The sequence below is a fragment of the Strongylocentrotus purpuratus genome, unplaced genomic scaffold (genome assembly GCF_000002235.5).
Source record: "Strongylocentrotus purpuratus isolate Spur 01 unplaced genomic scaffold, Spur_5.0 spur5_scaffold_15, whole genome shotgun sequence".
Classification (NCBI taxonomy): domain Eukaryota; kingdom Metazoa; phylum Echinodermata; class Echinoidea; order Camarodonta; family Strongylocentrotidae; genus Strongylocentrotus; species Strongylocentrotus purpuratus.
The window spans coordinates 32,637,241-32,656,625 of NW_022145600.1; the positions used below are offsets into that span (position 1 = coordinate 32,637,241).

General features: G+C 36.0%; 1 protein-coding gene across 1 annotated transcript in view; it reads left to right on the forward strand.

Moving 5' to 3' along the window:
* LOC581920 (receptor expression-enhancing protein 2) overlaps positions 1–19,385 on the forward strand; it is a 49,138-nt gene that overhangs the window by 21,957 nt on the left and 7,796 nt on the right. Inside the window, exon 5 of the mRNA XM_781897.5 lies at positions 1,383–1,496. Coding sequence (XP_786990.3) covers positions 1,383–1,496 — 114 coding nt within the window. The remainder of the gene's footprint in view (positions 1–1,382; positions 1,497–19,385) is intronic.

The following is a 19,385-nucleotide window of genomic DNA, read 5'->3' on the forward strand; positions in this document are numbered from 1 at the left end:
GAGGGAAAAAAATATCGAGAACTCCACAAATCTAGTGTTCTGAAAGGAAATGTGACCTCTTGAAAGGAAGGATGAGACCAAGTTCAAGGTTTAAAACCACACAACCAGAAAAGCACTTTGAGGTTCGTTGGTTTGCAAACTGTATAAAGTCACGGGATGAATACAATGTAGTTGGAAGGACGTGGTAAATGTATTGAAATTGATGTGTCTGAGATCTAGCGACAATTATTTACCGGTATGTGTGGAGATCAACACCTACATTTGTAATTTGATTTTTTAAGTTCAATCCTAGGTGAGCGAAATAGAGTTGAAAAAATCTGATTCAAACATAAAAGATAGTTCCAGATGCCCATACATTTGTAACAGCTCAGTTATGATCAGAAAATGAGGGTATCTTTATGGTATTTCTTATCTGTTTGGAGCCAGATTTTTCTGTTAAAATATTGCTGAAAAACCGAGAAGTAGTACTTTTTTTATGTCTTTTTCTTATTCATAAACCACAGGATATAAGCTTAGGCTTGTCAGTACATGTAAAGTTTCACATTCAGTATCGGTTGTGAAAGAGGGTTCATCATATTTTGTTTACGTCAGCTGTACGTACCACAGAACACATGCATAAACCTCATTCACATCAGCAGTGAGCGAGACCTGGGATCTCTGTAGACTAGAGGGACGAGAGATTTGTGTAATTTCTGACTGAGTGATTGAGCTGAATTTCAATTGAGGCCTTGGTCTAATCTTGGGACCATTTTCCTGTTTTGGAAAATAAGAATTTTTTGCTTGTCGAGGCAGGTTCAGTCAGGTTGCCTGCAGAATCATGCTTTGCAAATATAGGCCTTCCTTTGTTGTGATTTAAGTTTATAGAGACCCACATCAAACATTTAAAGTATAATTTCATTTTTGCAGTAGTTTTGACGAGAAGTAAAAGCACCCAAAGACTATATTTAGATTCATGTTTATCATCTCTTTTTGGGGTCTTTATGTAGTTTTGTTTTCCAAGGCCCATTTCCATGGTCCAAGGATCATTTTACAAACCTATCAATTTGGTTATTATGATATTCTCGATGTGAAAATATGTTATGTAGGTAATCAAAATAAGAAATATCATTCATGGAGACTGACATTTAAAAAAAAGACTCCCCTGCTGTGTATTTACATGAAAAAGAGGAATAGATGGCAATAATTTATGAAGCTTGTTGAATTGAGTGCCCCGAAATGCTTTATCACAGATGAGTTTTAATAGAGAGAGAGAGAGAGTTAAGATGAAAAATATTAGAAGTGCAGTGAAAATGAATACTATGCTTCAGGTCCTGATCATAAATATGATATCTTTCAAATACTTATGTTGCAATTTTATCCTTCCCCTGATTCTCTCCACACAGGAAATTGATGAGTATATTAACCAAGCCAGTACTAGGGGCTATGAAGCCCTCAAACGAGTAGGACGCAACGGAATGACGCTGGCCGCCAACGCTGTTATGACTTCTGCAATCAAGGTAAACAAACTCATACATACATACATACATGCATATCAGGGCTTTGCATATGTACAATAGCATTCAAATGAAATATTGCTCAATGCGCTTTTCATGACAAATTAATACTAAAGACAAACAATGAAATAAGGAAAACACCACATGTAATGTTTGCTTGTGTCTTTGAACTGCTTTTTAATGTGTTCTTTCCAGGGTGCGGTAACTTGCTTGTAATGTGAAGTGTAAAATATTCATAAAGGTTGAGTAATTTTTGAGAACATAATCTCTTTGCCAGTAGCATTTTCCCAACAGAGACGTCATCATTCACAGTGTACATTGTATATTCATACTGTTTTAAGATTTCATATCTGATAACTTGGTGATTTAGTTGCCTAGGGATCAGTGTGACGTTTTCATCCCTTCTTACAAAGCTGGTTGTCATGAAAACAAATGGAACACAAAGCTTGTTGAATAATTATTTGTATCTTTTGAGTACAGCATATTCATTAGCATTAGTGGTTTGATATACTGGTATAAATTATTTATAAAATGTAGATCTCATAGTATAGGAATTCAGTAACATGCAGGCAGTGAGAAGACATGAAAAGAGAGGGGGAAAATAAAAGGAGGGAAGGAAAGAGATGAGAGGGGTAAGAGATTAGAGAGGATGGAGAGAATGAGAGAGAGAGAATGAGAAATAAAGAGAGAGAGAGAGAGAGAGAGAGAGAGAGAGAGAGATAAAGATAGATAAAGGAGAAATAGAGAGAGAAATAGAGAGAGAGAGAGAGAGAGAGAGAGAGAGAGAGATACAGACAGATAAAGGAGGAAAAGGAAGAGATATAGATAATGGAGAGAAGACATATTGTGCATCTAATTGCAACAGGTTTGTGCAATATCAAGGATAGAGATCTTTATTCTCACATTACCCACAATCAAATGATAAATTAATCAAGTAAATTACAAATAATTTATTTAATTTGAATGTTATTCATGTACAATATGCAATATTATTTTGTTGTGTACATACTAATTATAGTTCTTGTGCAGAGACCATGCAGTCATATTCCATTGTTAGAGCTACACACTAACATACATATGATATGATTTGAACTTTGACCCTACCCCTCCAATGTGATATTCGGTCCGGGATACCTGACACCAGCATTGATCATCTTCCACACATCTCATCAATCCCAGCCAACATCTATGCACACATCCTGAGGCATATATGTCTATGACTCATTTATTAAGTGTCATGGCAGGACGCTAATGTCGCGCTGCATCTCATGTTATCATGCTGTGTGGCTGGTGTTGCGTTTGGATGTGTGCATAATCATTTGTTGGCAATTGACCATTGGTATGAATGGGCATGTACACTGTACATATTTGGGGATCATGAGTAGAAAATGGTGTATACCGTATCGATCTACCACTTACGTTTGGTTTAGAAATATAAATATAAACAAAAAATTTCTCTTTGTTTCATTGTAGTTTTCTACTACTACGACTTGTAGTTGTCTACCACAATAAATCTACCACAATCAGTCTACAATAGATTAGTACAGGGTCAATTTACAGTCTATAATCCAGATACATATAGTTGAGCCCCTCTCAATTGGTTCAGTAAGTCACTACAAACTTGTATTTACACCTGGCAGAATCTTTTCTTTTTTTTGGGGGGGGGGGGGGGGAGGGGCAATTCTTTATTTCAATTTATGGCAAAATTGCAGGAAATATATCTTAAAATTTTAAATAAAGGTATATACATAGTCATTGCACAGATATTAGAACTGATTTAGGATTTTTTACCCGAATCCTGGGACTTGTTTATTTCAAGGAATATTTAAAACATAACCCATACTGGCCAAGACCTTCAATGGCTACAGTTTAGTTTAGTAGTTGTATTGGTCCAGCTTGATTGTATTGACCCCATACTGCTGTGTAGTGGTGATGCTATATGCATTCACCTGCCATGGTATGTTGTTTCACAGTGTGATACCACAGCGAACCACATGCCCTGATCAATAAGCCCCCCTGGGTCGTCCGTTACAAGATATCCACCTATCGTTTCCTATCCTAACATTGAGCTCCAGGTGTACATGTACATATTGTATTTCAATCTCTGGTTTGCCTTGTAATATTGGTGAAAGATAGAGATGTGATTAACAGATCTAGATTTAAAGTAGAAGTTCACATTTTGAAAATAGTTGCAACTGTTCCTCTTGCCCTCTCACAAATGGGATACATGGGCTTCTTTAGAATAATATGATAGATGCTTTATAGCTGTGTTCAAGCATGAATTTGAACTCATCTTTGAATTTTTAATCATGATGCCTCTATGTATCTATGAGTGACATACTAGGGTCAGTACTCATCTTGGAATATAGTAGGTTTACATCTAATGTAGATCAAGTGTTTACCAGAGTTTTCATATATAGAATTCTGATATGTGAATTTGAATATAAGTATGCAAGTAAAAGTTTGCATTTTTAATAGTATTATTTCACCACAAATATTTAATATCTCTTTTTTTTATATTGTGAGTGTGGAACTGAGCTGTTGCATTACAGATACCACATTTCTTCTTGAATTGTTATCAAAATATTTAAATTCTGAGATGCAATGTCATTATATAATCACACTAAAAAAATGCAGTATATTTCTACAATGCTTGCTGCTATGACAGGCAGCATTATCCGGCAAAATATACCTCCTCTAAAAAGGATATCTGTTTATGATAAGTAGTCCCCAAATGAAGTAAATTCATATGCAATAATCTATGATGGCATCAAATGAACTACTCCTCATGCAAGTAACTGTCTTCCTTTCCCGAATGGAATGAATTTGGTGCCTTAAAAAAGTGAGTCACCCAATGATTTTCCCATTTCTGGTTCGGGTGGACTACCCTCTAGATAATCACTCGCTATAATCCAGAGAGGAATGCAAGGCACCGACCGACTGTTAGTTGAGTCCTTGATCGGCCCGGCCGTCTGCTGGAGGAGGGATAACGAGACGTGAATTATTTAGTCTCGCTCTTTGGCTTGGGGTCCGTGGGCAAGCTATGTCATCAAGCTCCGTTCACACGTGATGAATTAAATGGCCTTAAAAAGAAAGTAATAAAAATGCTGCAGCGAAGGCAGTGATGCAATCGTAGTGCAATTCATATATTTGTATCTCGTTACTTAAATATGAAGAGTTTAATTCCAAAAGGAGCTAAATCCATTTTTGTAACTTCAGAGAAAAAAGAAATTGTTTACCAGATTTTGTACAGGCGTCTATGGAAAAGAGATTTTAGAAGGACAGAAGGTGCATTTTTTTCATAATTACTCCCAAATTTAGGTAAATAATTTGGTTGAAACTTGAAAGACGGGTACTTAAGTGAACAATGTTCCGATATCAATAAATTAATTGTCATCAAAAGTGGATTTAGCTCCTTTTGGAATTAATCTTTTCATAGAGAAGTGAGTGTGCATAAGGTTTTAGTTAATTTTAGTTGCACGCAGCTGTCTTGTTTTCCTTCCTTGCCATGGATTTAAAGGTAAAGACCAGTAATGGTCATGCGATTGCATTGTGAAAGAAACGTTGTGGAATCGATCAGAAAAGGTTGATCATCTAGCATCTAGCATCTGCAAGGTTCTGGAATCATCAAAATGATAAGAAATTTGGCCCATTCTTCGTAAAGCTACAAGCACTATACACAGAAAGATGTATATGGGACTACCCTATCTCTCTCACACGACCATGAGAGAAATAAATTCACCAAATATATGAATTAGTAGGCGGTTTCCCGGCAAATTTTTTATCATCATGTATTAGTCAAAACATATTCTTTCACATGATTGGTAATGAGAGCTTCCATTTCATTTTTTGAAATTGGGGCGTTACCAATACTGGTCTTTACCTTTAAAATGGTTTTAATTGCGGCGGCGGCAGCTTTTTTTTTTTTGGAGGCAGTGTAACATGTTTAGTATGAAAGAGGCATTAGCAGTGTAGCCTTCTTAATGAGAGATGGTGATAGATTAGCAATCTACATTTCAAGTGGTACATTAATGCGCTTCATTAAACCAAGCTTTGTGTACACCATGAAGTATTCAATTGAGATGCACAGTAGTGAATTTCGTAGAGCATGAATTATGCTCCAATTGAATGATTTTAAGAACAGAGGATTGTAGAACCTCATACTTTTAGCAAAGCCTTTGTACGCTGTCTATTTCATTGGTATGATATGATATTTATCACCATTAATTCAATGAATTTAATGCATTTATTGCATTTGCCCAAGGGTCGGTACTGTGTAGGGCTGGGAATTATGGATATTTAATTCAGATACCTGCCCAGAGCATGAGTTATGCTCCAACTGAATTATAAGAACAGATAATTGTGGAAACTTATGATGGAAATGATAAGTTTATGTTTGTTGCAAAAAGCACAGTACTGTCTTCGATACTTGGATTAGAAAACAACAGCAGAAGAAATGCAAATAAAGTTTTAAAACATGGACTTGATGTAGATCTATGTAGAAATGGAAATGAATCTTAACATTAGAAAAGGGATGAAAGTAAATATATGAACTGGATCATTCCTTGAATCATGAAAACAAAAATCCTTCAGAAAATACCACGTAGGGATAGCTTTCCACTTATGAAGATAAACAGGACGAAAACTCCAATTGAACTGTAATAGATCCTTTCAAAATAATCTTTCAAAACCATGTTACCAAAACATGTTTTGATGAAATAATTCATAACAAGTACATGTGTACACATGTATATTTACATAGACATCCAAATCTGTGCGGAGGCATATCCGTTTTCATAGTTGTTTGTGTATGTTGCCAAATAAATTGATATAATATTTGTTAAATCTCATATTTATTGATGGTAACATCTTCAAACATTTAATATCATGCAGTGTGCATTTCACAACCCCTGTTCTTCATTTGTTCAATTATTTTGTTCAAATCATCTTGTTGCATTTCCTTATGATATGTAATATTGACCATCCTCTCACACATGTACATTTTAAAAACATAATGGTGAATAGCAATTCATTTATTTATTGACATAATCCTCATTCAGGGAAAGATTTATGCTGCATTAGAAATAGCCCTCAAGCATAGGCAAGTGCTGACTGCTCTGGTTTGTACAATGTATGCAGTTGCCTTTTCTTCTTCAAAGCAGTGGCAAAACTGGGTTAGCAGTCACCAGTGTTTGAATAGTGAATACCATGGTCAAGTTAAGTTGATGTGGTTTGCAGACCAATGGCTCATTGGGTTAACAGATCTATAATGAATTGGATGGTGAGTGACTGGGGATCGCATCATAAAACTTCAAACATCATCGAGGCAACCTTGATGTAGAGTTCATTGGGTAGGTCAGGACCGTGGGAGGCTAATTTGTCTATTTATTTTGAAATTAAGTACTTCATGATTAATTACTAAACAATTTAAATGTCAATACTGTAAGAAAGTATGCAGGGGCATAGTTCCGGGGAGAGGGGGGGGGGGGGGGTTCTCTCTGCACTCCCAATCAGTATACAGTGGAACCTCATTATAAAGAGCTGTGATATAACAAGGTATCTGTTTTAACAAGGTGATTTTGCTAGCCCAGCTCTTTATATTCTGTTTTATTTACCCTGGTATAACAATATTCCTGATATATAACAAGGTAACACTGTTGCTGTAGCCCACATGAAAAATGTTCTTGAAAATAGAAGATGTCTTGAGATTTCATACGACGAGTACCATCTGGGTTGTGTTCTACTTAATTTAATTTTGTGATCATCAGACAAGTACAATGCTACATCTACATTAACAAGACATTTGAAAGTGAAAGTGAAAGCAAGCCTGATCTTTCAAGTACCTTTAGTTTTGACCATTTATTCACTCTTATCCCAATACAAAACAGCCATACATACATGTAGCCATATACATATTTACCTTGCTAAGACAAAGCGATTCATCCCTATTGAGAATAATCCCTGGGGCACTCCAAGATGATGGGTAGAATTTTCAGTGAATGTGATGAGCATGACCTTTATAAGAAACCATCCTTCAACCAAGCTTCAACCAAATGCCAGTCTCTGCCTCTAGAACTAGAAGGTTGATAAATCAAATTTAAGAGGATGACAAATCGCTCCCTGTCTTGCCAGAAATAAAAAGGCTCACTGTTTCGTTTGGTAGAATTCCCATGACTTCTAATTCGTAAACTGTTATGGAAGAAGGCGTGCATCTTAATGAGCCTAATCGGCTCATTCTGAATTTGAGAGTACTTTAAGAAAGTCTCATCTGATGTCTTACTTGTCTGTGAGGTTGAACAACGCCTTCTCCTGCAACAATTGCCTTGCGATAAGTTTGTACACTTTTCGAATTCACAACTTCAACCCTCAACCCGACACTTTACCTAACCCTAATCCTAACCCTTAGCAGTACAATTTAAGTATATCGCGGGCCCTGGAGCAATAAATAATTGAATCATTGTAAGGATTTAAGGTTCTTTGAAATATTCAGAAAGTAGAAAAGGTCAAGCTCAAGAATATATCTAGATGTGTATTACACATAGATTATTGGTTAAGGGAAGTTAATTAACTCTGAAACATGATTGGATAGGAACTAATCAATGACTTTTATTACTACTTCCTGAAGAGCTATTTTTCACACAATTCAAAATACACTCCTGTGTGAAGTTCAGTAAGAATTGTTTTGATTACATTTTGAATGCTAGAAGTGGGAGAATTTACATTAAGAATGAGTTGAGTCTGTTTTATGATAACCTTAACAATTAACTACTCCAAGATACATTAGGATTACAGTCAAGCTCTTGATCACTGAGGCAATGTATTTTTATGCCTCCGCCACCGAAGGTGGTGCCGGAGGCATCATGTTTTTCGGGTTGTACGTCCGTACGTCCGTCCTGTTTGACCGTTATCACAATATCTCAAGAACCATTTAAGATTTAAACTTAAGACTCGGGAATAGTATTTATCACCATAGGAAGACGATCTGATTAGATTTTGGAGTACGTAGGTCAAAGGTCACAGGTCACAGAGGTCAACTTATGAAATTCCTTGTATTGAGTTTGTTAGCGCGATATCTCAAGAACCATTTGAGATTTAAACTTCAAACTTAAGGATAGTATGTATCACCATAGGAAGACGATCTGATTAGATTTTGGAGCACGTATGTCAAAGGTCAAGGGTCACAGAGGTCAACTTATGAAATTCCATACATTGAGATTGTTATCATATCTCAAGAACCACTGGAGATTTAAACTTCAAACTTAGTGATAGTGTGTATCACTATAGGAAAACAATCTGATTACATTTTGGAGCACGTAGGTCAAAGGTCAAGGGTCATAGAGGTCAACTTATGAAATTCCATACATTGAGATTGTTATTATGATATCTCAAGTACCACTGGAGATGTAAAAACTTCAAACTTAAGGATAGTATGTATCACCATAGGAAGACGATCTGATTAGATTTTGGAGCACGTAGGTCAAAGGTCAAGGGTCACAGAGGTCAACTTATGAAATTCCATACATTGAGATCGTTATCGCGATATCTCAAGAACCACTGGAGAATTTTCACTTCAGACTTAATGATAGTATGTATCACCATATCATAATATCTTAAGAACCACTGGAGATTTAAACTTCAAACTTAATGATAGTGTGTATCACCATAGGAAGACAATCTGATTAGATTTTGGAGCACGTAGGTCAAAGGTCAAGGGTCACAGAGGTCAACTTATGAAATTCCATACATTGAGATTGTTATCATGATATTTCAAGAACCACTGGAGATTTAAACTCCAAACTTGTTTAAATTGCTCTATGGCGGAGGCATCATTTTCGACTGCGCGCAGTCAAAATTCCATCTAGTTTAACCTGTGCCATTCTCCTTTGCCGTCGCAAGTCTCTGATGGACAGAATATCAGTCATTGCTCTATGTTAATCAATACCATTCTCTCTGTTGATATTTGATTATCAAATCCAGGGCCTTGTTTCATGAAACTTGCTATCAATAGTAAGATTCCATAATTGCTATAAGCTACTGAAATCCTTTCATTTGATAGGCTTTGAGCATATTTGTCATAGATCCATGGCAGTTGTTATTGATAAAAGGTTTCATGAAACGTGGCTCAGGCGTAAGGCTTTGCAAATTAAGGCAGTGCTTTTATAGCCAGAAGGTGAAGATATACCATCAAACTTGGAGAGGAAATTGGCGGAAATTAGTGTTAATGTCCTAAAAGGAGATATAATGATGTGTTGTTCAAATTAGTATACAATTGAAAATAGAGAAAGAGAGAGATCTAGAGAAAGAAGAAAAAAAGGAGGGGGGGGGGGAGTTTTCCTGTAATGCAGGTGACTGATCTTGAAAATCTTGTATCCAAAATGTTACTCAGTATCTAAAAAGCCTTTACTGAATATAAATGACCATAGGGAGAGAGAGAGAGAGGGAGAGGGAGGGAAAGGGAGAGAGGGGGAAAGAGAGAGGGAGAGAGAGAGGGGGAGGGAGAGAGAGAGAGAGAGCAACAAGTATGTTGCCTATACCCCCCCCCCCCTGCCTGTAGGCCACACGCAAGAAACATAGCGTTGGCTTTGAATTACCCTCGTGTTTTCATGTCCGTGATTGCGGATGTGCCAGAGAAAATGGAAGGCCATCAGAGTAGTGCTCGAAGGGAGAAAGCGGTAGCCTTTGTTGCATGCGTAATGTGGCCGTCTTCCTTCGCAAGGAGGCGGTGTCGGGTTACGCATTTGACGTCCGTAATGGGATGGGAGGATTCGCAAATAGGCAGCGTGAAAGCAGGCGTTTATCTTCATTTGATTTTGAGCAATTTGTGGTTGAGTGATACGATGTGAAGTATTTGAATGTCACAGAGATAAGCACAAATGGAGGAACCTAGAGAACTACATTCACAGTACTTACTTACTTGGTGCACCTATACAATGTGCAGTGTGTTGTGTTCTAGATGACAATCACTTTCATCCCTGAATATGAAATGTTCAGAAAGATTTTCAAAGAGAATTTTTTTATTCCTTCAAAGCACAATCTGTCCTCCAAAATCCAAATAAGTGAAGAATTTACTATTGACAATAACAAAACATTTTGCAACATTTCACCTTTCACCTGACTAGGGCCCATATTTATGTGTTCTGCACATTCCATGATTACATGGGGCATCTTTGTCACCAACGCCAAATATGATGATATACTAACAAGAAAGATATTAATGCTAAAACTTGCTTTGCGAATTTATTTTGAGGGTTTGTGTTAAAGAAAGCACGACGTAATGAATACTGTAGGACAGGAGTTCATGAATTGAGACAAGATAGTATCTAGAAGGAGGAGGTAGACCTCATAAATTATGCACAATCATATCCATCATTCAGCGCCGGCCTGTGTTTGATCTCCTGACGTGCTAGGGGCTGAGGGCAAAATGAGGCTGGCGAATGAAACCGGGGAAAGAAATACAGGACCTTTAATACCCTAGAGAAGGAGAGAAGGGAACATTTTGTGGAGAAATGCATGCATTGACGTAATAGAGAGACCTCTACTTGTTGCATGCATAATTTGCGTCTGTCTGAATTGGAATTGAGAGATTGTATGTGGTCATGTTGCAAGCAGATTTTACCGTTTGATGAGATGTGTATGGTATTAATGAAAGAAAAGTACTACATGCCGAGTGTTCGCGAGCTGGTTTTGTGGCTTTTTAGAGCTCTGTCTATAAATTTGCATTTTTGAGGAGTCTTTTGTGATTGCTCTTGTCTACTAAAAGCTTTATCAAGAGATGATCAACTACAAAATTGAAGAAAAGCAACAAGTAAATTGCAAGAGTGAACAGAAAGCATCAATTGAACAATATAAATAGGAGCTAAAGTCTATTATTTTTTGTGCGGTTTGTTCCTTAAGCTTTGTTTATATTGTCTGATTTCTGTTCATTCTTGCGATTTACTCTGATGAGTGCAGCAAGAAATTATTCAGTCTGTCTTTATTTGTTGATAATTCTCTAAAGCTTCCTGACAGACGTCACAGACTTATTATGTTTCTGGCAGCCGACCAATGCCTTTAGGGTAGCTCCTAGACTTAATTATTTATCCTTCAGCATTCATAGAGAGGATAAAATGCCTCAAAATTGGCTTGTTCATTTATAACTTGCTTATCAAAAGGTACATTTTGGTTGGAGACAAACAGTTTGTGCACTACTTCAGTTTTACATGGTTTCTCTTTCTTTAGTCTCTATGGATAAGAGCAATCCCAGTACATACGATATAGTAATCTATTTTTATACAACTTGCTATTGATTGATTTGATTATTATATCCCACGATCGATCGTGAATTCCCTGTAACCAATCATCGTTCCACCACAGGTCGCAGCTGAAATATTGGTTATCACTTTCTGTCGCAACATTTTGCAGAAAATCGTTGGGTTCCAATCAGTCGAAGATCTCAGTTTACAAACTGTTTTCAAATGTCTTCATTGAGTATTAAAAACAAAATGATTATCATAATCGAGATAAGCTGTAGGAAGCATTTCCTGTCTTGCTAAGATGTGAATGTATCGAGTCCAAATTTTTGCTGTAGCTTGGAACTAAAAACACTGCTTTATTCTGGATTGCTAACCTCTTGAAAACCTGTACTTTCTTTTAAAAAGCCTCACAAACTGTTTTTATTTTATTGATGTGAAGTGATATGATATTTGTAGCCAATAGTTTTAATGAATTTAGTGCAATTTTTGTATTTACCCGAGGGTCAGTACTGTAGGTTTCAAATCAGATTGGCTTTAGTAAAGCACTCAAATTCTGTTAAGTTATACTCTCTGTACACATCTGTACACATAGTGTACTAGTTTATTAAACTTAAATTATTCAACCCTCCAATACATCTGTAGATCAAATAGTCATGAATTGTTTCATGTGACATTGGAAATATACAGTACATGTAAATCAAGAAGCTGCCTTAAAGATTTTTGCATACAATTCAATTTTTAATTCTCTTTTTCACTTTCATCCATTCTGACTTTCAGGCACCTTTCCTTTTGATTCGTGCGCGCAAATTTAGATCTTATTTAACCGAAGAACAGGCAAGTTATTCAATATCTGTCAATGGCTGCTCACATATTAAATGCATTTCATTGCCTGCTTTTTTATACGACCCGACCTTGTATGGCATGAAGCCTGATCCAAAAATGCCAAAAGCAATTATGTTTGATACACCTACCCAGATTAGTGGTGGAAAGGCTTTGGAATTTTTGTTGTTGGTGTATGCTTGCTTGTGAAGACTAACAGTTGTGATTTTGTCCCCGTAAAGACATATTTGTGAGATCTTATAATCAAATGTTAATGGTGATTAATAAATGATTCATAATGTTTAATTATAATTGCTTTTTCTCTGAAGCTAAAATCCCTGTGTGCTTCCTGTATAACTTTTTTTTAACTTGGACTGATTTGTGTGTTCCTACTTGTATTTATGTCGTTTGTAGACTACTGTGCAGCGTTTCACAAAACCGTCATAAGTACAAATTCACCCACAACCCATTGAAATGTGTGCATTAAATTTAACACATATTTCAATGGGATGTCAGTGAACTTGCACTTGTGACGGTTTCGTGAAACGATGCCCAGGTTTTCCATGAGATGACACACTGTAATAGAACAGGAAACTTAGTATCAGTGGTGTTACACTTATATTTCTAGCTTTAACATGTCTACTTATATGTCTCATTAACCATATTGTGCGCTCAGGCTGAGAAATAACAAGTGCATGGAAACAAAGCTGTCGTCAATATAGGCTATATAGAAAGAATACCTTCAGTTATCATACACAGTTTTGTAAGAGGCTGCGAAGTGCGAATGTGGAATTCAAGTCGATTTTCGTGTTTATATTTAATACAATATGTTTTGTAGGTAAAATTTTGTATAATGGCAACTGAAATTGTGTATTCCATAATGAAAATAGGCCTTCTTATGAAATATATCTTAGAATGTGAGTACATTTTAAAAAAAAAGTTTATGCATTCTGAACAAATAGCCCTGACTGAAAATATACATGTCCAGTTGTTAAACAGTATAAGAATCATGTACATAATATTGTGTTTGTTTAATTGAATTCCCAGTGCATGATTCCACTCTGTAAATAGTAAAGTGTATATTACATTAACTTGTTGTGACTAAAAATTTATGTAGAAAAAAGGTTGCATTATCAATGTAATTTTTGAAATAATACCAACTTCAAATGAAATTGTATATTTTATGTGTAACAAAGGATGAAACCATGTTCATTTTTGTTATTTGCCCGTTGAAAGAAAAAGATTTACATAGAAATTGAAGTAAATTACAGGCATCCATCAAGAAAAATTCAAATATTGGAAATTCACAAATCCTTACGATAATGATGTCTGCTGATATAGAGAGAGAGGGACATGCAAGTCCTTTAACCTATTTAGCCTAAGTAATACCTTTTCTAGCTCTTAGCGGATTAAATAATCCTGGAGAGGAAATTATATTCCTTCATTTTTGCTATTAATTAGAAAACTAATATTACAGAACTAATCACAAAAAGCTAATGATTATTCATGATGTCTAAATACCCCCACGTTTTCTATGTAACATAGCACCACATTAATACTTCCTCATTGTTTAATTTCCTTCCATGTATTAACTGCGTTCAGGAGTTATCACCAGCTAAGAGGGTGAGACGCATTTCATTATCCGATGTGTTCATTTCCCTTGTGGCTTTATGTTAATTTTTCATGTCTTACCTTAACTCTTTACTCGCTGTGGATCAAAACCCCAGACTTGCCACATTGTTTGGAGTATATGGAACATATATACCGTGTGTTTGTGTGTGTGACAAAAGTTGACTGTAGCAATCCACTTTTTGTTCCATTAGTCCACCGAAGCATGTAAAGGAGCTAATGTACCTGTTCGGTGCAGACTGAGTGTAGTCCTTGTTTGGTTGTGTTTTCATTGATTCAAGCCCTGTTTGGACATGAAGTGGTAAACTATCTGAAAATAAGACTGCTGCAAAAATAACACCATTTTATGTGTACATGAAATTTAAGTCTGAATAAATTAAGAGAGAAAAAATTGTATGGTACATCAAGGCCACTTAAGAACTCTTTGATCTGGGCATCGTTTCACAAAACCATCATGCATGTAAAGTACAAGTACACCCAACATCCCATTGAATTGTGTGTTAATATTAAAACAAAACAGATGTTTCAATGGGATGTCAGTGAACTTGTACTTGGGACGGTTCGTGAAACGCTGCCATGTTGTATAAGATGAAAATTGATTATGCAGGCACACATGTACATTAATGTCAAATAATTTTGCTGCAACGTTCTTTAGGTGGTTAACCCTGTCATGTCTGAATGAGGCTTAATGCTTGTGACTCAAACACCCATGCAATGATTTCCTCAATTGCTGATGCGGTTGGCAAGTCTCATATCTGTTCATGTGTACATCCAAAAAGATGAACCGCACTTACAGAAATTTATCTTTTATGCCTCACTGATGGATTTATTTACCACTCAAAGATGTTTTCTTTGGATAAATTTAAATGTGTACACCAGGCACATGTATGCATGTAGATTTTACGTATTTGCTTTTTTTCTTCTTCTTGAGAACCTCAACATATTTATTACATTATTTTTGCCTTCATTCATGCTGACTTATTGTATTTCCTGTTTTCTTCTTTTTCGTGCAAGCATGCTTCTACAATCTACATGTATGAGAATCTTGTTTATTTGTCCTCGCGTGTTTGAATAAATATAGCATGAAAATTTTGTCTTATACCTGGGACTCCATCTGTTATATGTTTACACAGTCACTGCTGTTGTTGTATCCCTACAGAAAATATTTACAAATACATATGTGTGTGTCCATAGAAGTTGTTTTTCAACATTATTTGTTGCGATATAAAAGTGTTAAAGTCTAAACCCTTTGACATTTTGTATCAACTCAAAATGTACATGCATGTACTCTTTATCACTGTTCATGTGGAATAATAATATAATCCACGCAAGAATGCTGGTTTCACTTACGATTTTCAATGTTGGCGCATGTACATTTACATAAAATGACTGCAAAGTGGAGGGCCCCACAACAGATGAAATTTTCTAGAGCATTCAAATTATATTTGAGATTTCTGTATATTTGAGTTCACTATTGCCTCTTTATTTGATTCATATATTGTCTGCACATCTGATAAGAATCTTCAAGCTGTGGATTGATACTCTTCAAGAAATAAAATTGTGTTTTCTATTCCATTGAATCATGGTAGGGCCTCACTGCTGATAAAAGCCTAATAATAAGCCTAATATGCCTGAATTTAAGCAGTTTGAGACAAATAAACTCACTTGAGAGTTGAAGCTTTATTGCATTTCCATGGAGATGGCATGGAAGGAAGAGAGAGCATCACACTATCTTGTGAAGTGCTCGCTGCTCGTCAATAGTCAATCGAAGTAAACATGCATAATGTATGATGATGTGTTTTCTTGTCCTTTGCACTATGTACATGTAGGTTTAATACAACATGGGCAAGCAGGCATGTTATGTGTACAATAGTGTTTTGTTTTTTAACATACCGGTACTGTTTTGTGTGTTGTACTTTTTATTATAACGTATGCCCATACATTTTTTTGTTGTTTCTTAAGAAAGAAATAAATGAAATGATATTACATGATGGCTCCACAAAAGCTTTCTTTTTTAGGTGGGAGGAGGGGGAGGGGGGGGGGGGGGAGGCTGAAATGTATGCATGAGCCCATTCTAAATATCATAAAATTGCTGAGTTCCAGATTTAATTTTTTTGGCCCATATGCCCTGTGTGCCTTTGTAACCTTGTACATGTTTGTATAATGCAGAGTCATTTGGATTGTAATTTGATGTTGCTAACTTTCTTAACCTATAAACGCAAACAATATGGTATGTTGAAATGGCATCGTCCCTTCTTGTTTTTGTTGTTCGCAATAAACATCAAACTCTTTTAATACTTGTATTCCTGTTCCTTCCAAAATGACTATAGCTATGTAATTGTCGCATGAATCCTCTATGCCCTCCAAGAACTACGACTTTGAGGAAAGTGTGTTTTAGAAATTAATCCAATAAATGAAGCCAAATGTTTTACCTGCCAGCTAGCTAGCCGACTGCCATCGAAAGTTCAACAAACTTTAGGTGTCGCCTAACATCCTTCATATTAATCATAGACAAATCTCTTTGTTCTTGATTGACTCCGCCTGTATTTATGTCTGCAGATTGTGTCTGTCCTTTTGTGAGTGCAGTTTTGCAGTTGCTGTAAAAGGGAATGTGTTGTTGTTGTCGGTGACATTGAGTTTGTTCCAAATATTTCTTGATTGGAGCATGTTGTCACTGTGAATTAGGAGAGAAAGATGCTTTTCGGAGCTGTTTGGCAACTCACTTTTCTGATCTGAACTAGTTATGTCATTATCACATACTGTTCTACATTACATTCATGTATTATTATTGAATAGTGCATGTTGAGTGTAAAAACAGATGCCTGGATATGTATCAAAGTGGAATTTGTAGTAATAGATGTGCTGGTTTTCTGCAATCCAATTGTTCTCCCTTCCCTTTTTATGTCACATACATGTACATACATGTAGAATGAATATTATGAATGTTGTTAGCAGTTGTGTTTTGATGATTTCGATGTTTGATATATGTTCTTGTAAATGTATGTACATGTAATACCCTATTATATCTGTACCGTGAAGACCTTTCACTTATCTGCACTAAAGGAGATTGTTGCAGTTTTCATCCTTTTTTTTAAAATTGTTTTGGTTTCTATCCTAAGTTTCAATATTTCTGATGCATACTGTAGGTCTATTTTTTTTAATATATATACACTGTAGAATGTAATCATATCCATGTAATGATACATATTCAGGACATATTCTTTGACCTAAATGGCTATATCCAATTGTACATAATGTGATGAAGATCTGCTGTATATGCTGCACATCTAGAGCATATTGTAAATTTATTGATTACTTTAGTATTTGACTCTTGCAAAACATTCAATTCTTGTCTACCAGTAGACCCATTTAGGAACCTCAAGTCTACCTTGCACCATGTTTTGAAGTAGTGTTTGGTGTTTCACAAATTGATGAAATGCACCTTCATGTGACAGCCATTCTGATCTATCAACTTCCTTGTATACTGTCAAGCTGTATCTAATCTCAGCTAGGCCTCGTACATGTTGTGACAGTGAGGAGAACCGAAAGGAACAGTGCAAGTACTTTTAGATTGACTCACAAGGTTCATTATAATGGTCTCCTACAGACGTACGCTGTGATAAGAAAGTAACAACCCACGATATACATGTAGGCAGAGTTTTGACCACAACAATACATAGCTAGTCCAACATGTATTAAAGGTAAAGACCAGTTATGGTCATGCGATTGCATTGTGAAATAAACGTTGTGGAATCGATCAGAAAAGGTTGATCATCTAGCATCTAGCATCTGCAAGGTTCTGGAATCATCAAAATGATAAGAAATTTGGCCCATTCTTCGTAAAGTTACAAGCACTATACACAGAAAGATGTATATGGGACTACCCTATATCTCTCACAGACCATGAGAGAAACAAATTTACCAAATATATGAATTAGTAGGCGGTTTCCCGGCAAATTTTGTTATCATCATGTATTAGTCAAAACATATTCTTTCACATGATTGGTAATGAGAGCTTCCATTTCATTTTTTGAAATTGGGGCATTTCCAATACTGGTCTTTACCTTTAATCACACATTGCTTTTATTTCTCTTCATTAATTCTTAAGTCGACTCTACTTGTCTCCTTGTATGCGTGTGAAATACAGTGTATAGCCTATATACATGTATGTTGTATATACATGTATATATCTGATTTTGTTGTTGTTGCATCCTGTGAATTTTAGCACCAATATTGTTTTTGTATTTGTTTTGATGGGGGAGAGTATTTCTGCATGAGCTTTGTGTTCTGTATGAATATGAAAATATTCAGTTTTATTACTGTTTTGGTGTATTTGTATGTTTGATTTTCTCCTTGTTCAAATCTACCTTTCACTATTCCTTGATTCAAGAGAGTAATATGATGACATAAATATACCACGTAAAACAGTGTTTTTGCACATTTTGTTTTTGCATATTTTAAATGTCTGTTCCATAGAAAGTGTATGGTACAATATTTTTGCATTATCTTCTTGTTTATTTTTCTACCCTTTCATAATTCCATGACTCAGTCTAGAGCAGTATGGTTAGAAAAATAAACATGCCTCAACCCATCCTTTTCCTGATTTGATATAGAGCTTCCTCATGCACTGAAAAGCATGCACTCTGACCTTTTAGTCAAGTACAAGTAGCCCTCTTTGTGCAGAATTTTTACAATTAGGCGACTTTCACGATCATGATTGATGGTTGATTCCTATAAAAAGGTTAAGGTAGGGAAGGGGGGGGGGGGGGTGTGATGGAGGATTTTTATTGTCTTGGTACCAGGGTTCATCAGTTGGTGCAGGTGAAAGGCATCATTTATGGCCAGCTATAAATAAAGAGGGGATATTTATGAGTGGTAGATAAAACAAAATGGTGGCACGTTCTCCTTCCTGACCTGCCTGCATGCGCTGGTCAATGACTTATGTATGAATATGAGGACAGCCCTTGTACACGATTTTAGGCCCATGATTATATATCTTAAGGGTCGTCAGTCAATTTCAAGTCCATCTGGCCAGCTAAGCTATCTGATGTAGAACTTGATACAGGATTTGATCTGAGTACTAAGGTTACTTGACTTGAGCTTGCAAGGGTTCCCCACAAGCTTGGACAAATCCTCTCCTTGTAAGGATATCAAGCTTGGATTAATCCTCAAGAGCAAGATTATCGTACTAATTTTTTGTTTAAATGGATTT